The sequence below is a fragment of the Ailuropoda melanoleuca genome, chromosome 7, assembly GCF_002007445.2.
Source record: "Ailuropoda melanoleuca isolate Jingjing chromosome 7, ASM200744v2, whole genome shotgun sequence".
Taxonomy (NCBI): domain Eukaryota; kingdom Metazoa; phylum Chordata; class Mammalia; order Carnivora; family Ursidae; genus Ailuropoda; species Ailuropoda melanoleuca.
In genome coordinates, this window is record NC_048224.1 from 55,249,135 (window position 1) to 55,265,809 (window position 16,675).

General features: G+C 57.8%; 1 protein-coding gene across 1 annotated transcript in view; it reads left to right on the plus strand.

Annotated features, from left to right (window-relative positions):
* The first annotated feature begins 3,235 nt into the window (after positions 1 to 3,235).
* Positions 3,236 to 16,675, plus strand: part of PRDM12 (PR/SET domain 12) — a 16,047-nt gene continuing 2,607 nt past the window's right edge. The window contains exons 1-5 of the mRNA XM_034663741.1: positions 3,236 to 3,458; positions 5,433 to 5,623; positions 7,112 to 7,267; positions 15,076 to 15,187; positions 16,520 to 16,672. Coding sequence (XP_034519632.1) covers positions 3,236 to 3,458; positions 5,433 to 5,623; positions 7,112 to 7,267; positions 15,076 to 15,187; positions 16,520 to 16,672 — 835 coding nt within the window. The remainder of the gene's footprint in view (positions 3,459 to 5,432; positions 5,624 to 7,111; positions 7,268 to 15,075; positions 15,188 to 16,519; positions 16,673 to 16,675) is intronic.

Sequence of the window (16,675 nt, forward strand, 5' to 3'; positions counted from 1 at the left end):
CTGCTCTGCGCCTGTCACCCCTCCCGGGGCTCCCCGGCCCTTGCCCTCCCCCCAAGTGTCCCTCAGTCCGTGGGTCCGTCGGCCCGCCGCCGACTCGCGCTCTCCACTCCCGTGGGCTCCGGGAGAAGGGGGAGCCCGGGCCACGCGGATGACCTCCGAAGAGCCGCGGCCGATTGATTCGTTCCGCCCGGAGCCCGGGCCGCGTGAATGGGGGCCGGGGCGGCAGCGGCGGCGGCGGCGACGGGGATAAAGATGTTCTCCCCGCAAGGGGGAGGGGGCGCGGGGCGGGAAGCGGGGCCATTCACTCCTGGCCCGGCCCCTCGGGAAGCTGCGCCGAAGAAAGAGGGCCGGGGCCTATTCAAGCCCTACGAGCCGCCCACAATGAACCGATATACTGGGGGCCTCTCTATTAACGCCCATGAATATTAAAGAGATCTCGGAGCGGCGGCCCGCAGGCGCGAGGAGGGCGGCGCCTGCGAGCTCCGGCCCGGCCAGGGTAGGGTAGGGGGCTGCGGCGCGGACACACTCCTCGCCTGGGCCCCGGGGAAAACGACACGGTTCAGCCGCGGAGAAACTCCTTCCCATCCTCGGCGCACGGGCCTTGCTCCCCAATTCCAATGCGCCCTGAGACTGGGGCGCTCCCAATAGGTCACCTTTCCCTGGGGCGCGGTCCAGATGGGTCTGCCGCTAGACCAGAAGCACAAAACTTGAGCGCACAGTGGAGACGCGTGGGGTCGGCGGGCGCAGGAGCTGGAAGGCTCTCCCGAGCTCCGCTTCCCTCTCGCCCCCAGCATCGCTGCCTGGGAGTTCGGGTCCAGGGGAAAGGAATAGGGCTCCCTAGCCGCAGTCCGAACCCTCGGTCCTTTCCCCTTCTGACCCCGAGCGGGGGTCCAGGTCCCAAATGCTGTGCCGGTGGTTGGAGGTTCTCACAGACCTGAGGGCTTTTCTCTGGGGTGTGGCCCGGGAATTGGCAAAATCCTCCCGGCTTTCAGAGGAAAGTGACGTGATCCAAAACGGGACAAGGTGGGAAGAAACCTCAGTTCACAAAGTCCAACTTTAAACCGTTGCGCAGACAGGGACACTGAGGCCCAGAGAGAAGGGCGGCCCCAAGGACGCACAGCAGTCCTCCTCCTCCTCTGATCTCCCGGAGGCCCTGAGGTTGGCTGCCGAGCTTGAGAACGGAGCTCGAAGCTCTGGGCGGGCGGTGTAGCCCGACGTATTCTCCTCCACCTCGGCGCATTTTCCCCTCCATCAAGTCTTTGTAGAAGCCAAGGTCCAGGCGTGGGTGAGGCACCCAGGCTCGGACTCCGTGGGCCCCGTCCGACGGAACCTTCAGCTCAAGCCTGAGCCAGCGGTGATTCGCCGGTGGTATCTGGAAGGGACCTGAGGTTCCAGGACCCTAACCCAGGAGCTGCGCTGGCTCCTTTGCAGCGCTGCCCTCTGCTGGCGCCAGGCCCGACGGTTGTGCCTTGTGCCCAGGGCAACCTCCTCTGGGCATCAGCCTCTGAACTCACTGGGGCCACCGATTGCCGCCCTCCTTACTCTATGCCCTGATGCGGACAGCGGGATGGCAGAGACACTGGCTGGCGTTGGGCCTGGGAAGCTGGGGGTCCATGGCGGCCAGGTGTGAGGATGGCTTAGCATAAGCCAAGACCCCCCATGGAAGGAGTTCTTTGCCAAGGGGCATGAGGACAGTGACTCCTTACTGGGAAGGCCAGGCCCCTGACCATCTGCCCAAGGCCCCGTGCTGTGCAGAAAGCCTGGAGAGTCTGACTCCTCCAGCTAACCCGTGAGCCCAACCCATGCCTTGGGGGTCCAGAAAACTGGGCTCCGCTAGCAGAATCTGAAATCGCAGGCAGGGAGGGAGGGAGGGAGGTATCCCCATGAAGCCCCTCCAGTGTCTAGGGCTGGAATCAGGGGCTTAAGGCTAACCCAAGAAGTCGGCAATGGCTGCAGAAAGCAGTGGCCTTCCCTCCTAAGCTCCGGGATCAGCAGCTCCTTGTCACGGGAAAGCGACCCAGAGACACCGTGCTGGCGCCCCGGGGTCCCTTAGAACCTATGCGTGGAAGGCAACCTGGTGGAATGGGGGAGGAAGGGAGACAAGGAGGAGGCCAGAAGAGAAAAAACAAGAACTAGGAGGCAAGAAAGAAGGAGTGCAGAACGCAGAGGGCCTTCTTAGGTCGCAGCTGAGAGAAGGAGCTGGGAGGCCGGCGCACACCGCAGGCCTGGGGCCGCCTGCAGTTTCCGAGATCGTTCGCTTTGGAGAACGGCTGCTCCCACCAGGACTGCCCAGGGATTCCATCCCCCTGTATCCACCAGAAAAGCTTAATCTGGGCAACCCACGGCCAATGCGGATTTCTGTCCCTAACCCCCAGAGAATCGGGAGTCGGTCGCCCACGACGCCGACTCGGCAGGGCCCAGCCCTAACGTTCGCCGCAGCCCCTCCCCGCAGCCCTGCCGCCGGGGAAGAGTTTCACACTCGGCGGTGAGCAGCAAGCGGGGTGGCTGAGCGGCCCGTTTGAAGCGAAGCGCCCGGCTCTAGCAAGCGCCGTCTGCAGCAGGAGAGCCGCGCGGCCTGCGTTCTGGGGCGTGGAGCTCCGGAGAGCCCGGGCCGGGCCCGGAGGGCCAGGGAGCCGAGGAGAGGTGAACGCCGGCCCGGCCGGCCGGGATGAGGAGCGCAGATCCGGCCTGGGGCAGTGGGTGAGCGCCGGGCCGGCGGGGCCGGAGGCCAGGCGTCCCCTCCTGCCCAGTCTGGTCCCTGGAGTCCGAGCAAGCCTCGCCGCGCCCCCTCCCCTGCTCCGTCCCCTCCTCTCCTCTACGCGGGCTGAGCCTCCCTCCCAGCCCGGCGCTTCCCACGGGGAGAGGAGGAGGAAGAGGAGGGGGGAGAGAGGAAGGGCCAGGGAGGGGCGGGAGGAGCGAAGAGGGACAATTCGGAGCGGCCNCTCCACCCCCGTCTCTCCAGCCCTCCGCCTCGCCTCTGCCACCTCTGCTGATTTCTCCATCTCTCTCCCTCTCCGCCTCGCTCCCCCTCGTTCACTTTCCTCCCAGCCCGCCTCGCCTCCCGCTCCCTCCTACGTCCTCCCCCTCCTCCTCTTCGCCCTCGTCCTCCCCCTGCTCCTCTTCCTTCTCCTCCAGCACAGCGCTCTTCTCTCGCTCCTCCGCTCCCTTCTAGCCCGCCACATCCCCGCGTCGGCCCGGCCGTCCGTCCCCGGCGCCGGCGAGCCCCGGACCGCCCATGATGGGCTCCGTGCTCCCGGCTGAGGCCCTGGTGCTCAAGACCGGGCTGAAGGCGCCGGGGCTGGCGCTGGCCGAGGTCATCACCTCCGACATCCTGCACAGCTTCCTGTACGGCCGCTGGCGCAACGTGCTGGGCGAGCAGCTCTTCGAGGACAAGAGCCACCACGCCAGCCCCAAGACAGCCTTCACCGCCGAGGTCCTGGCGCAGTCCTTCTCCGGCGGTGAGTTCCGCCGTCGAGGCCGGTCGCGCCCCCTTCTGCCGGCGGCGCCGGGTTCCCCGACCGGCGACGTCCGGGGCGCGGCAGGGACACGGCGCGTCGCGGCCGCTCGCCCCAACCAGGGCGTTGCAGCTGTTCGGTGGGCCTCAGTTTGCCGGGAGCCGAACCGGGGCGCGAGCAGCCAAAGCCCAGGCGGGGCGGGAAGCAGCTCCGCGCGCCGCGCGGCTCAGAGAAGGAATCGCGGCGTCCAGGCTGCCCGGGCCCTGCGGCCCCCGGCGCCCCCCTGCCCGCCCCTCACCCCTTTGAGTCGGCGGGTTCCCGGCATTTAAAGCCTTACTAGGCGTGTAATAGCAGTTGACTCAAAAAGAAGGGGTTTAAAATTCATTTAGTTAACTTGGGCTTGACCCGCGAAAGTTCCCACTTCAACCGAGAACTTTAAAAGGCAGGGGGGCTGGGGAGGGGGCGGAGGGCGGGCAGGCCGGCAGAGAAAGCCTCGGAGGGAGCGAGGGAGAGAAAGAGAGCGAGAAAAGTTTCTTTTCTTTAAGATGTCTCAAGTTCTTATTTCTCATTCATCAACCTGCAAACAATATCTTTCCCCGGCGCTGGCATCTCTGCGCGTCGCCCTCTCTTCCCCCGGGACGATTTCTGTTCCTCTCTTAATTTACCGTGCAGACTAATTCCACTTCCATTCACGCTATGTCAACCATCTAATCCCCCCTTTTTGTAAGCGGAATTCCTCGGCCCCTTTTAAACAAGTCCCCTCCGCATTGAGCTACAATTTACTGCTACAGCATTCTTCCAGGGCTAATGAATTTAGAATTAGCAATTTCTTTCGAATGGAGCCGAATGAATGCTATCACTTTAACAGCGTGACAAATTGCCGGCCGCGCCGCAATGGACACCGTTTAACCCCCCCTCCCCCTTTCTGCTGGCCCGCTCGCCGGCTATTTTCCCAGGTAGCTTAGAGGGGAACCTTGTAAGATACGGAGGCCGCCCCTGTGTGCCTCGCAGCCCCCGTTCCCGCTGCCAGGCCCGGCAGGGGGACCCCCGGGGGGCTGGGGGCCGCCCGGCTCTTTCCCGCCCAGAGAGGCGACTTAAGGGCTCACCGGGTTCCCGGCGCCGCCCTTGCTGGCACCCCGGATCCTGGGCGCGGAGGAGGACCGAGGCCGGCCCGGGGTCAGACGGAGAGCGCCGGAGAGCGCCGGAGGCGGCTCGCCGCAGCCCGCGTTCCTTTTGAGCTTCCGCGGCTCCCCCCCATCCCCGCAGCCTGAGGTCTCTTCCCAAAGCTGTCGCCGGCTGGCCCCGAGGAGCAGAGCTTCCTGCACCCGCGAAAAGAGAGCTCTTGGCCGCATCCGGGGTCCTTCGACAGCGCCCTGTGTTCCGTGCAGGGAGGCGCAGAGAGCGCCGAGCGTCCCGCCGAAGGGAGGTCTTGGCTTGGCTATCACCTCCTCCTGGGAGCTGGCCTCAGTTTACCCATTTGTAAAACCACGCGCTGCGGTGGGCACAGTCGTTCTTCAACTCTTCCAGGGTGGAGAGCAAGGAGGTTGTAGATGCTTTGAGAATTAGTGGAGAGACAGAAAAAAAAAAAGAAAAGAAAGAAAAAAGAAAAAAAGAAAAAAGAAAAGAGAAGAAAAGAAAGAAAAGAAAAGAAAAGAAAAGAAAAGAAAAGAAAAGAAAAAAGAAAAGAAAGACCCAAACCCTAGAAATGAGCTCCAAAGCACCTCTTGCTTCCGAGGGCACAGAGGGTCCCCGGGTTGCAAGCGGAGAAGACTCCTGCGCTGAGCACCCCCAGCCCACCTCCCCCACGCCGCGGCGCACGCTCACATACACACACCCCAGTGACTTCTCGGGAGTCGCTCCTGGGCGGGTTTGAGGTTGGTCTGGCCGGGCAGGACCGGCCTGGGTGTCTGGCGGGAGGGGCCGGCCATCCCCTGCCTCAGGCTCTGACCCAGTCCCCCTGCCCCGGCTCGATCACAGAGGTGCAGAAGCTGTCCAGCCTGGTGCTGCCGGCGGAGGTGATCATCGCGCAGAGTTCCATCCCCGGCGAGGGCCTCGGCATCTTCTCCAAGACGTGGATCAAGGCCGGCACCGAGATGGGCCCCTTCACTGGCCGGGTCATCGCCCCGGAGCACGTGGACATCTGCAAGAACAACAACCTCATGTGGGAGGTAGGCGAGGGCTGGGGAGAGGGATGCGGGCGGACCTGCCCCAGGCCGCCGCCACTCCGTCCCTGTCGCCCCTGCGGGGAGCTTGGGGTGCTTGGGCCGCGTGCTCCCTGTGGCGGTACCCTACCGCGGGATGCCTGGAGGTGCCTCCCCAAACCGTGCTGCTAAGGCCACTGTTCAGAAAATCCGACCCTCTTTCCTACCGCCAACCCTAGGGACTGTTGTTGGTCCTCCTTCACCAGGAGGCCCTGAGGCCCGGGGCAGCCCTGTCGCTTGCCCAGGGTTATGCGACAGCGCAGAAGCCAACCCTGGGGGCAACCTCCCAGCCACCGGCATTCTTTTCCTCCAGAGGAGGCTACAAGGAAAGCCCCTTTGAGCCACCCTGGACTGCGGGGGGTGGGGGGGTGGCCAGCGGGGAGAATGGAAAGGGCTAGTGCTTCCAAGGAATGGGCTTCTCAGCCCAGGCAGCATAATGACAACTGGAAATAATGGGGGACGAATTGGCATTGAGTCAACTTTTTGAGTCAGTGGCCCGCATTCCACCAAATGATCTCAGCAGCCTGTGAATTATTATTCCCATTCTACAGAAGGAAACTGAAGCTCCGAGAGGACTTCTGACCCTCCTCTCCTCTGACAGCGCCAGATGCCAGGGACCAGGGACGGACACCCTTAGGACACCCTTAGGAGAAAGCCACTCCCAAAGCACTTCCTCCCCCTGGGGCTCTCGCCTTGCAGAGGCCAGGCTGTGCACCCTCTCCCTAATCTCATTTCCCTTCCCTCCTCTGTGTGGATCCCCACCACAGCCCCCACCTGACAGTCCCTGGAGGAGCCCAATGTGACAAATCTTGCCTCTGGTCACAGGCGCAGGAGGAAGAGAACAGGGGGATGGTCCAGATGCCTCTCTGGACCTCACCTCCTCCCTCCCTCGAGGTGTGGGCCAGTAATTATCTTTTTCATTTGTCGCTAGGTTAGGAAGTTGGGGTCCAGTCTGATCTCTGAGTACTCTTGGTAGCTCCCACAAGGGGGCTTGGGCCAGACTAGGGTTAGCCACACGGTGAGCCAGCCTACCATCTCCAGGCTCCTGTGTCCCCTTCTGAAGTCCTGGTCCGTCCTCTCCGTCCTCTCCGCTGCTTTGGGGGAGCACCTCCCCAAAGGGAGTTAGCTGGATGCCACTTGGTCGACTCAGGGATCCCTTGGAGACCCTTTTCTTCTGGAGATGGCGAGTATGTGGCCGCGGGAGCCTGTGGGGCCCTGGAGACTGACTCCCTGTGGGTCACGTCCAGCTGGCTGGCCTCAGGCAAGTCACTGCGCTGCTCTGAGCCCCCTTTTCTCAGCTGAAAAACTGAGGTGATTACAGCTGCTCCGCCTTCCTGGGGCTTTCGTGAGGATGGAGAGAGCGTTTGCGGATATGCCTGCACGGGCCTGGCCGGGCCACAGGTGACACCTGTGACACAGCCTGCCTCACGCAGTCCCTCCTGTACCTGCATGCAGGTGTTCAACGAGGATGGCACGGTGCGGTACTTCATCGACGCGAGCCAGGAGGACCACCGCAGCTGGATGACCTACATCAGGTGTGCCCGCAATGAGCAGGAGCAGAACCTGGAGGTGGTCCAGATCGGTACCAGCGTCTTCTACAAGGCCATCGAGGTCAGTGTGCGCTGCTGTGCGCGACGCCGGGGGGCAGCCGGGAGAAGGGGTGCAGGCAGCCGCGTCCGGGGACCACGGGGGGGGTGGAGGAGCATTGAGGATGGCCTTGCGGGCCCTGCCCTGCCGGTCGGACTGGGGCCCAGGCATCATGGGAGCAACTTCATGGCAGGTTTTCTGGGCTGTAGATCAGAAAGGACAGAACTGTTGACTTTGTGTCATTGTGGATGTCATGAGCACCTGGACAGTGACGTCCCCGGACAGCTGCTTAGGGTGTCCGGGGGTTCAGAAGCCAAGAGACACAGAGAGCAAGACGTGGGGAAAGCATTTGAATGCGAGAGAGGGCATTGTGCCCACCGCATTTTCGCTGTGTGTTGTTCCTTGTTCTGCATGCGGGGGACGCTGATATGTGGCTCATGATTCTTAAGTCTTGGCTACGACACATCGATCACTCGCTGTCTAAGGCTTCTCCTAGACTTTGTGGGTGCATTATCCTTTATAATCCTTGTGTATTTGATCCACGAGGGAGGATTCTGCAATCATCCACAGTTTGCAGACAAGGAAGCTGGGGCTCTTTGGTGGCAGAGGGACTCGGGGGCTCTTACCAGGCATTGGGGGGAAAGTTAGACTAATGCCTGTGCTGGATGGAACTGCTTAGAGGCGAGGGAGAGGGAAAGAGAGCAGCAGCTAAATATCACATCCCATGGTTGCGAGTAGCTAAGCCATGCCCAGGTCATGGGAAGGTTCAGGAGGACGGAAAAAGGAGCTGTTCCCGATAGGGAAACCTTGGGCAGAGGCAGAAAATCTCCTGAGGGCACAAAGCAGGCCAAGTGGTGGTAGCCATGGTGGGCCAGGCTGTCGAGACCCTCTGGACAGTGTCTCTTGGCAGGAAATATGCTTAGCATCTGGCCCAGGAGTGGGACAAGCTGCCCTCCTTCCCCATGGCAGTTTGGTGGTGAGTGCTGTGTGGGAGTGGTGGGGGTGTTCCCCCCACACACTGGTCTGGGCCTCCTGCTTCCACCCCCCTAGTGGAGAGAAGCACAGTGTCCTCGGGGTGGGGCTGGGTTTGGTTGAGTTTTGGAGAGGTCCAAAGGAGGTCTCCCAGGGCCAGAGAATGACTTCCCTATAGTGCCTGGGACTCAGAACCTCAAATCTTTCTAAGGCCCGAGGGGCACTGGGGCCTAGCATCTTCTGGAACTGGGGACCAGTTGACCCTCAATAACCAGGCTCAAGGAAATCTCCCAGGGATGACAGCAGAATAGTCTTTGCCTGGATACTGGTGTGGCCAGGGAGTGGGTCCCAGCTGAGAGGCGAACTCTGGGAGGACAAAGAAGTGGAGGGTAAATAAGGGTACCCAGTTTCTGGACTGGTGTTCAGGTGAGGTGGAACAGCATGGGGCTGTGTGAAGGTAGGACCGAAGGTGGCCCAGGCACCTAGGACAAAGGTCTAGGACAAAGGTGGCTCCGGTGACCATCTGGCTGGGCCACCACCCTATAGGAACAAGGGCTCCCCACCAGACATCCCAGAATCAGCCTCAGGTGTGGCTGACCCTCACTTCTAGCAGAGAGCACGCTCCAGGATCTTCCCCCCTTCTCCCCTCCCCCCTCCCAGCCTCACACACACATCCTCACATTCGTGCATGGCTTCCCGGCCATCCTGATACGGATGAGATGGGGGACACACCGTCGTTCCATTCCTCCCCTCTAACACACATGCACGCACACACGTCCACAAGCACAGATGCGCACGCGTGCACATGAGAGGCAGTGGGAATGCTTGTATGATTCAAGCCGAAGGAGTCCCGGCTGGGGCGGACTCGGGGGCCTCAGGTCATCTCCCTGTGCAGATCACACTGGCTGAAGCCTCAACGGAGTCAGGAAACATTAATAGAAATTTCTACAGAATTCGGAGTCAGAGGACGAAGTGGCTAAAGAGTATCTCTAGGGAGGAATCTGAATTTATAAGATTAAAAAAAAGTCATCTACATTTTTTCAGGTTTGAAGTTAATAAAAGAGAATCAGGAAAAAGAAATCATATCACATAGGATACCGTGAGAGAGATACCACGGATTTGCAGTTAACGCTTGCCCAGAGGTAGCAAGCCTATGAAGAAGGGACCATTTGAGTGAGGGACAGGGAAACACAAAATATCACTTTATGGTCATTTTACTTTTCATCAGCAAAGTTGGACACTTTTCTCGTGGTGGCAGTTTTTCTCAAATCATTGTGTGGCCGTGTCAGATTCCACTTACTGGAGCAGCGGTGTGTCTGGGCCGGTGTGACCACCCACCATGCCACCGGGCAGAGGCCAGGGCGCACTGGCCCTTCTAGGCTCCACCGGAAGAAACTGCTTCTCCCCCAGGCCACTCCCTGAAGTCTCTGGAATACACGGGCTGTTTGTTCTGTGCCCGCGTGTGAGTTAGCCAAGGAGATGGGCCTTGGCGGTGATCTGTTTCCTTAGTCTTTCTGTCACTTAGAAGTGCCATTTATAGTCCATACGAGGAACCCGTTACTCACCCCAAAATGGGAAGGCCCATCTTTATTCAATAAGCAGAATGCACCGTTGCTGCTCTCCAGTTTTCCACAAATACAAAATAATAGCCCTCCAAATGGAGATGGGGTTTCAAGGCCGGCCAGTCGGTGGAGAGCCCCCAGGCGGGATTGGCCTCTGGCTGAATCTATGTCATGCTATTCCTGGGGCATTCTCCTTGATGATTCAACCACAGAAGAATTCACTATAGCGCGAGGTGCCTACAATGACATTTCTAGAAAGCTCCCAGCACATAGCAAGTGACCATTCGGTGTTGAATGAATAAGTCTTTCTGCAGGTGATGGGGACTGGGTCTAAAGGGAAACACACGGACCCCCGTTCTCCCAGGAAAACAAAACCAGCGACCCCGGGAGGCAAGACTTTTGATGCCAAAACTCAGCTCAAGGAAAGGATTTAGTATGAAGTTATGAAAGCTTTGGACTCTGGAACTGGGAAGAAAATTCCCAGTTCTTTCTCCTCCCTATGTCTTGGGAGATTAGTGTGTCCTGAAGTGTGGGCTTTTCCTTCCTGCTACTTACCTTTTCATTTTAAGTGCTCGAGCCTTTTATCTGGCAGCCCCTGAGTCCCATGGCTGCTTTTCTTGGCACCATTTTCCTTTTGATGTTGCTCAGGGCGGATGCAGTTGGGGCACCCTGATTATTAATAATAAGCATCATTAATAATGCCACCATTCATGGAGAATTTGTCACCTGCTGATACTGCTCGGAGCGTCTCAGCAAAATTTTAAGAATCTAGTCCTCTCTCTCTGTGAGCTACTATTATTATCCCCATTTTAATGATGGTAAAACCGAGGTTCAAGGAGATCACAGGAGGTTGGTGAGCTGTGATATGAATCCAGGCCTGTCTGACCCCAGAGCAGAGCCCTTGGTCGCCACGCCATGGGGCCTCCCCGGCCGATATGTATTGCTGGAATTCTATTAATTGGTGTGTCAGGACATCTGTGGTACAATGGAAATTGATATTGGTCCAGATGACACGGAGATCCTTCTGGACTAGGGTTTTTGCACCGCCCAGGGGGAAAAGGGAGGGTGTCAGTGCCTCCTGGGAGCCTGTTCAATAGTGTGACATACATTTATATTAAGAAAACAAACCAAAACCAGATTGGTTTCCATTTATAATACAAATTCAGGAAGGGGCAGGACAGAATGTCTGGGCTGGTAGGGAAGGTTAAGAAGCATGAGCTGAGAGGTGATGTGATTCGTCAAGGGAAGACTCAGGCCCTGACGTTCTCCCAGGATCTTGGGGATGTGGATTATATGGTACAGGACTCGGTTTCTTGGGGGACTGATTTGGTTTACTGTGTGTCCTGAATCAGTCCCTGCTGCCTGGAAAAGTGAACGAAGGACGTGATTCTGGTTCTCCCGGCCCCAAAGGAGAGTCCTGGCAGGGCCATGCCAGTGTTGGCTGTAAAGAAATGGCAGTAATCGAGGGACCGGGAAGCCTGGGAGGGAGACGGTGGCTGTTCTTTGCTCTTAGGCAGTCAGCTGCCAGGACCCTGGAAGCCTGTGGACAATAGTGCCAGGATCTCCGGGAAGAGGCTCCTGGTCCTGAGGGTCTCCTGGTCTGGATCTCTGGGGTTATTGCATGAAGGGTACCCGCGAGCAAGCAGGGACCGGGCGTCCAGGTCAGGGGCTGCCGCTGCCTTCCCAGAGCTCCGAAGAGCCAAGAGACTCCACTTCCGGCCTTCCCCAGTGCTGGTAGCTTCTCGATATCTGTGCCGTTCTCAATTCCAGTAGATTCTTCCTAATAGATTTTTTTTTTAAAGTGGAGCCAATGTGGGGCTTGAACTCACCACCCTGAGATCAAGACCTGAGCCTAAATTTAGAGACGGATAGTTAACCGACTGAGCCACCCAGGCGCCCCTCGATTTTCTTTCTTTAATATAGATAGTATAAAAGTAATATGTGCTCATTATTTTTTAAAAAATCAGATATCTCATGCAGAAAAATAGGAACCACTCTGCCCATCACGCTGTTCCCCATGAACCTTAAATCAGCACTTTTTAATAGTCTCAGAATGACAGACCCTTCTGGGGAAAGAAGCACAGAAAACTGGTCACAGCGGCTGCGTGTCCAGAGTGCGAGAGAGATTCACTTTTCATGTTATAGCCCCTTTATGTGTTTATACCTGTTTGTCAATGTGTCTGCATTGTTGTTTTAATTTCTGAAATTAACTAGTAAGATTAATTTTAGTACATGTAAAAATTATGTCAGTAAATAATGATGCACTCTATGTTAAAAGTCACTATCGAAGCTCTTATTTAGAAAATCATATTCCAAACAACCGTTTTGAACAATCTTCAGAATTTGTGCATGCCCCTTGGCTTCTCCTCATTCAGCACCACTGTTCTTGTTGTATTTATTTTATATATATTTTTAATTTTTAAAAAAGATTTTATTGATTTATTTGAGAGAGAGAGAGCATGAGTGCGGGTGGGGAGGGGCAGAGGGAGAGAGAGCAGCAGACTCCCCGCTGGGCACAGAGCCCAACACAGGCCTCCATCCCTGGACCCCGAGATCATGACCCGAGCCAAAGTCAGTCTGTTAAGCGTCTGATTTTGGGTGCCAAAGTGGGTTGGGGAGCATTTAATAACAATTATTATTGTCAATTACATTTAATAACAATTATTATTGTCAATTACAACGAGAAGGCTGGTGTTGATTTGGATATTTGATTCCTCCCATCCAGAGATTGGAGGTGGAGATGCGGCTCAGGGCTACATCCGCTGGGAGCTTGCTCTCCCCAGGGCTGTCCCCTGCCCCAGCTAAGCCCGAGGCAGTGGCCCAGCGGTGTGGGGCTCGCGTCCTTGGGACACCGGAGCAAAGCCTGTGTTGTTGTCCATCACCGAAGGCAAAGCCGCCAGTCACCCTGGGTTTTAACTGTGCTGGCAGCCCCGTGCCACACTGCAGGCTCCGTGGGGACCCCTGTGGGACTCGATGCCCCAGAGAGCGCTGCCAGCTTCCTGAGATGTTGGTGAGCTCAGGGAAAATTATAACACGCGCTCCTGCGTCCATCCACCCTGCAAAGTTTTCTGCATACGGCTCGGCTGAGCCCTGAGCGTGGGAGGCCTGAGCAGTGGCGCTGTCCCTGTTTTACAGTCCCAGACAGACACCGAGGCCCTGGCGCCAGAAGTCAACTTGCCCAAGGTCACACGCTCAGCACGTGGGGAGCCCAGGTGGACCGTGACCTGTGTGACCTCTGCCAGCACTCTCTCCTGTTCAGACAAGTCTGATGGGGGGGCTGGCTGCTTTAGAAAAACCCTGATTGTGAAAGTGGAAGCCAGGGGTCGGGACAGTGTCCAAGGTGACTTACAATCAGAGTCTCAGAGTTGGGGGAGCTCAGGGATCATGTTCCCCTACCCCCTCACCTGAGGATTCAAGCTTAGAGAGGATAAGTGCTTGCCTTATCACCCAGGGGCCCGGTGGCCGAGGGTCCATCTGCAGTGTCACACAGAGGACAGCTTCCTGTGCAATGAATTGACCTTAAACATTTTCCTTCCATCCTCCTCGGTCTTCTCCGTCCCCTTTCCAGCGGGGCCTCCAGCTCTGTCCCGCTGACCCCCCGGGACGATGGCCATGACCGTGAATGGCCTCAAGGACTTCTGCTGTGCTGCCAGATTCTAATCTGTCTGCTTTCTTTGAGGCACCACCTAATTTTCCTTGGGTTCCGGGACTGTACTTGTTTCTTCCATATTCGAGCCCTATGCCTCCGAGCTGGGCTGGCACTCCCTGCCTGGCTTCCGGTCACTCACTGCCCCTGAGAGCTTGATGTGATGCCCCAGGGGCCGTGGGGGCGGGGACACGGTGGCCCCAGGCTGAGTCTCAGGAGGATGGCAGTGACTGGGCCCCCTCACGCTTCCCTTCCTCCGCCCCTCCTCTCCCACCCCTCTCCTTTCTGGGTCGAGCAGAGCTGACAGTGGTGGTCCGGGGGTCTTCCTGGCTCTGACCGGAGGAGGGCGCCTGCGTGTGGCAAGTTTCTGCAGGCCGGAGGTGGGGCCTTCTCTGTAACCAGGGAGCCCAAAAGAGGGGGGGCTCTCCTTGCATGATTGCAGATACCCCGAGATGGTATCTTTGGCGCTTCAACTCCTTCGAGGCGGGTGAGGACCCATTAGGACCCGTTAGCAAACTGGTTGCTGCCTGGGTGTGTCCAGCTTTCTCTGGGAAGCTCAGAGAGTGACCCCCAGGGTAGGTGTCAAAGATGGGGAGCAGGCTTTTTTTTTAAAGATTGTATTTTTAAGTCATCTCTACACACAACGTGGGGCTTGAACTCAGAACCCCAAGATCAAAAGTCGCATGTTCCACCCACAGAGCCAGCCAGGCGCCCCATCTCTCTCATTTGTCTTAGCTGGCTGGGGCCCGAAGTTTCCCCACTTGGGAGGGCTAACTGGCTTTCACCAAAGGCCTCGGGCCCCTTGGGACATCCTGGAGTGTGGGGTTTGTGGTCAGTGCCCCCTCAGGATCAGGCCTTCCACAGCCTCCCTGGACTGTCTTGGCAAACCCCTTCCTCCCGGTGGCCTTCACCATTTCCCTGGTGCAGGCCCTCCCCTGGGATTAGCAGAGAACGCCGTCTGTGGAGTTCTCTCTTGTAGAAAAGGACTGTGTTTCGGGCTGTGTGCCCCAGGATTTCCTGAGGCGGAGGTGTTCCTCAGTCCGAATGCTGCTTTTTAAGTATTTGCCGTGTGCCAGGAGTCACACAGAGCCTGTGATCGGGAGAGAGGAAATGTGGGGTGGCGCTGCCTTGTGGGTGTTTCACATGAGAGATGTTTCCAGAACATTATCAGACAGGATGTAACCAAGTACCATAGGGTGCCCTGCAACCCACACTCCTTGGGAACATCTGGCTCAGCCCTGCAGACCGGAAAGCTGGCTGACTCAGGTTCCCCTCAGTAAGAAATGAAAAGTTTTCTAGCTTTCCTTCTTCTGTTACGTCAGCTTGCTGCAAGCCTTCCATTCTGCTGCTGTTGGTTTGGGAACTCTTACACGGCTGGGTGGCCGCTCTGTTCCCAGCCGCAGGGCTAGGACAGAAATGGCGAGGTCTGGGCTGGGAGAGGGCAGTAGGGGGCGGGGGCAGAGCATCCCAGGGCCTTCTGTGTTTATGCAGCTTGCTAGGGTTGGCTAGTGTGGCTTTCTCAGGGCTGAGACTGGATCCACGTCTCCATGGCAGGTGCAGGACAGCTGCTTCCTGGAGGCAGGGGTATGTGCGGAGACTCTCACCCCTGGGACTGCTGCCTCCCTGATCTCATCTTGCTTTCTTCCTTGCAGATGATCCCTCCTGACCAGGAGCTGCTGGTGTGGTATGGAAACTCACACAACACCTTCCTGGGGATCCCTGGTGTGCCCGGGCTAGAGGAGGAGCAGAAAAAGAACAAACATGGTAGGTAGTCTCCATGAGGCCACAATGACAAGGGTCTCCTGGAACCCAGAATGAGAGAGTGAGCATGTGCACGCACGTGTTTGTGGCAGGGAGGTTCCCGGTCTCCAGGGCCCCTGGTTCAATCTCCAGCAGTATCGAGCCCATGAAGCTACTGGCTCAAGCAGGCTGATGCCCCCAGAGCTCCCACCACAGTCCGGACACGAATGGCACTGTTTTCTGGACAAAATAAATTGTCTGGGGGCAGGTTGGGTGGGGGTGAGGGGATAGCAGAGAGGCAGAGGGTGGGGCAGAAGGAGCAAGGGGCCGAGCAGTGGGAGCCTGGATTGAGTCCCGGTTTTGCTGCACGATCTTGGGAATGGCTCTGTGTCTCAGTTTCTCCATCTGTAAAGGCAAGATGTTGGGCGAGATGATCTTTAAAACCCCTTCCAGCTCTGACAATGTACATTTCCCTCTGTCCCTGGTGTAGGGCCTGGTGGAGGTGCTTGGTATAAACCTGTTGAATGAAGGTGGGGTGGAGTGTGCCTCTGTGTGTGTGTGTTGTGGGGGACACTGTCACCCCGATAGACACCATCTGCTCAAGACCTAATTCATACCAAGTATTGAGCTAAACCTTTTACAGCTATCACCCCACTTGTGTCCTCAAAAAACCCTTGTGAAATTTGGTTAGAGGAAGAACTGGGGCTCATGAACTATTTATCCAGCCTTTGATGTTTCACAAACAGTAATTTCTTGGATGCTTACAGCAGGCTTATGGGGGTGATGCTATTATTACCTCATCTCCAATGAGAAAGGTGAGGCGCAGTTCCCTGGTACATAGTAGGCATTCAGTAAATATTTGTGGGATGAATAAATGAAAGGGTTTTTTTTTTGGGGGGGTGCCTCTTATGGAAGTCTGCCATTTACAGAAGGCTACTTTGAGTACAGGCTAAGGGAGGTAAAGTGCAGCTTTTAACGATCATCTCCAGAAGGTGTGCATAGCCCCGTGAGGTCACAGTAGGTCCCCATTTTACAGATGAGGACGTTGAGGTTTGGAGGCGAAGTCACTAAGTCCCTGAGGTCTCACAGCACGGTCTGGAGTCCAACTTCTATTTGACCTCAAGCCAGGCTCCAGGATGCCCCTCTCATCTCTCAGGCGGCGCCGCTAACCAGTCGGGGGTGGCTCAGACCCCCACCCCCGTCGATACGGTCGATCAGAGGCGGGCCGGGCCCCGGGAGGAGCGCACGCGGTGGGGGGCGCGCGGGTGCTGGGCCCCGGCGGCGCGGGGTCATAACGAGGCTGCTCTCTCTCTCCCCACTCCCCGCTTGTCTCCCGGGCCCCGCCCGCGCGGCCAGAGGACTTCCACCCGGCGGACTCGGCGGCGGGCACCGCGGGCCGCATGCGCTGCGTCATCTGCCACCGCGGCTTCAACTCGCGCAGCAACCTGCGCTCGCACATGCGCATCCACACGCTGGACAAGCCCTTCGTGTGCCGCTTCTGCAACCGCCGCT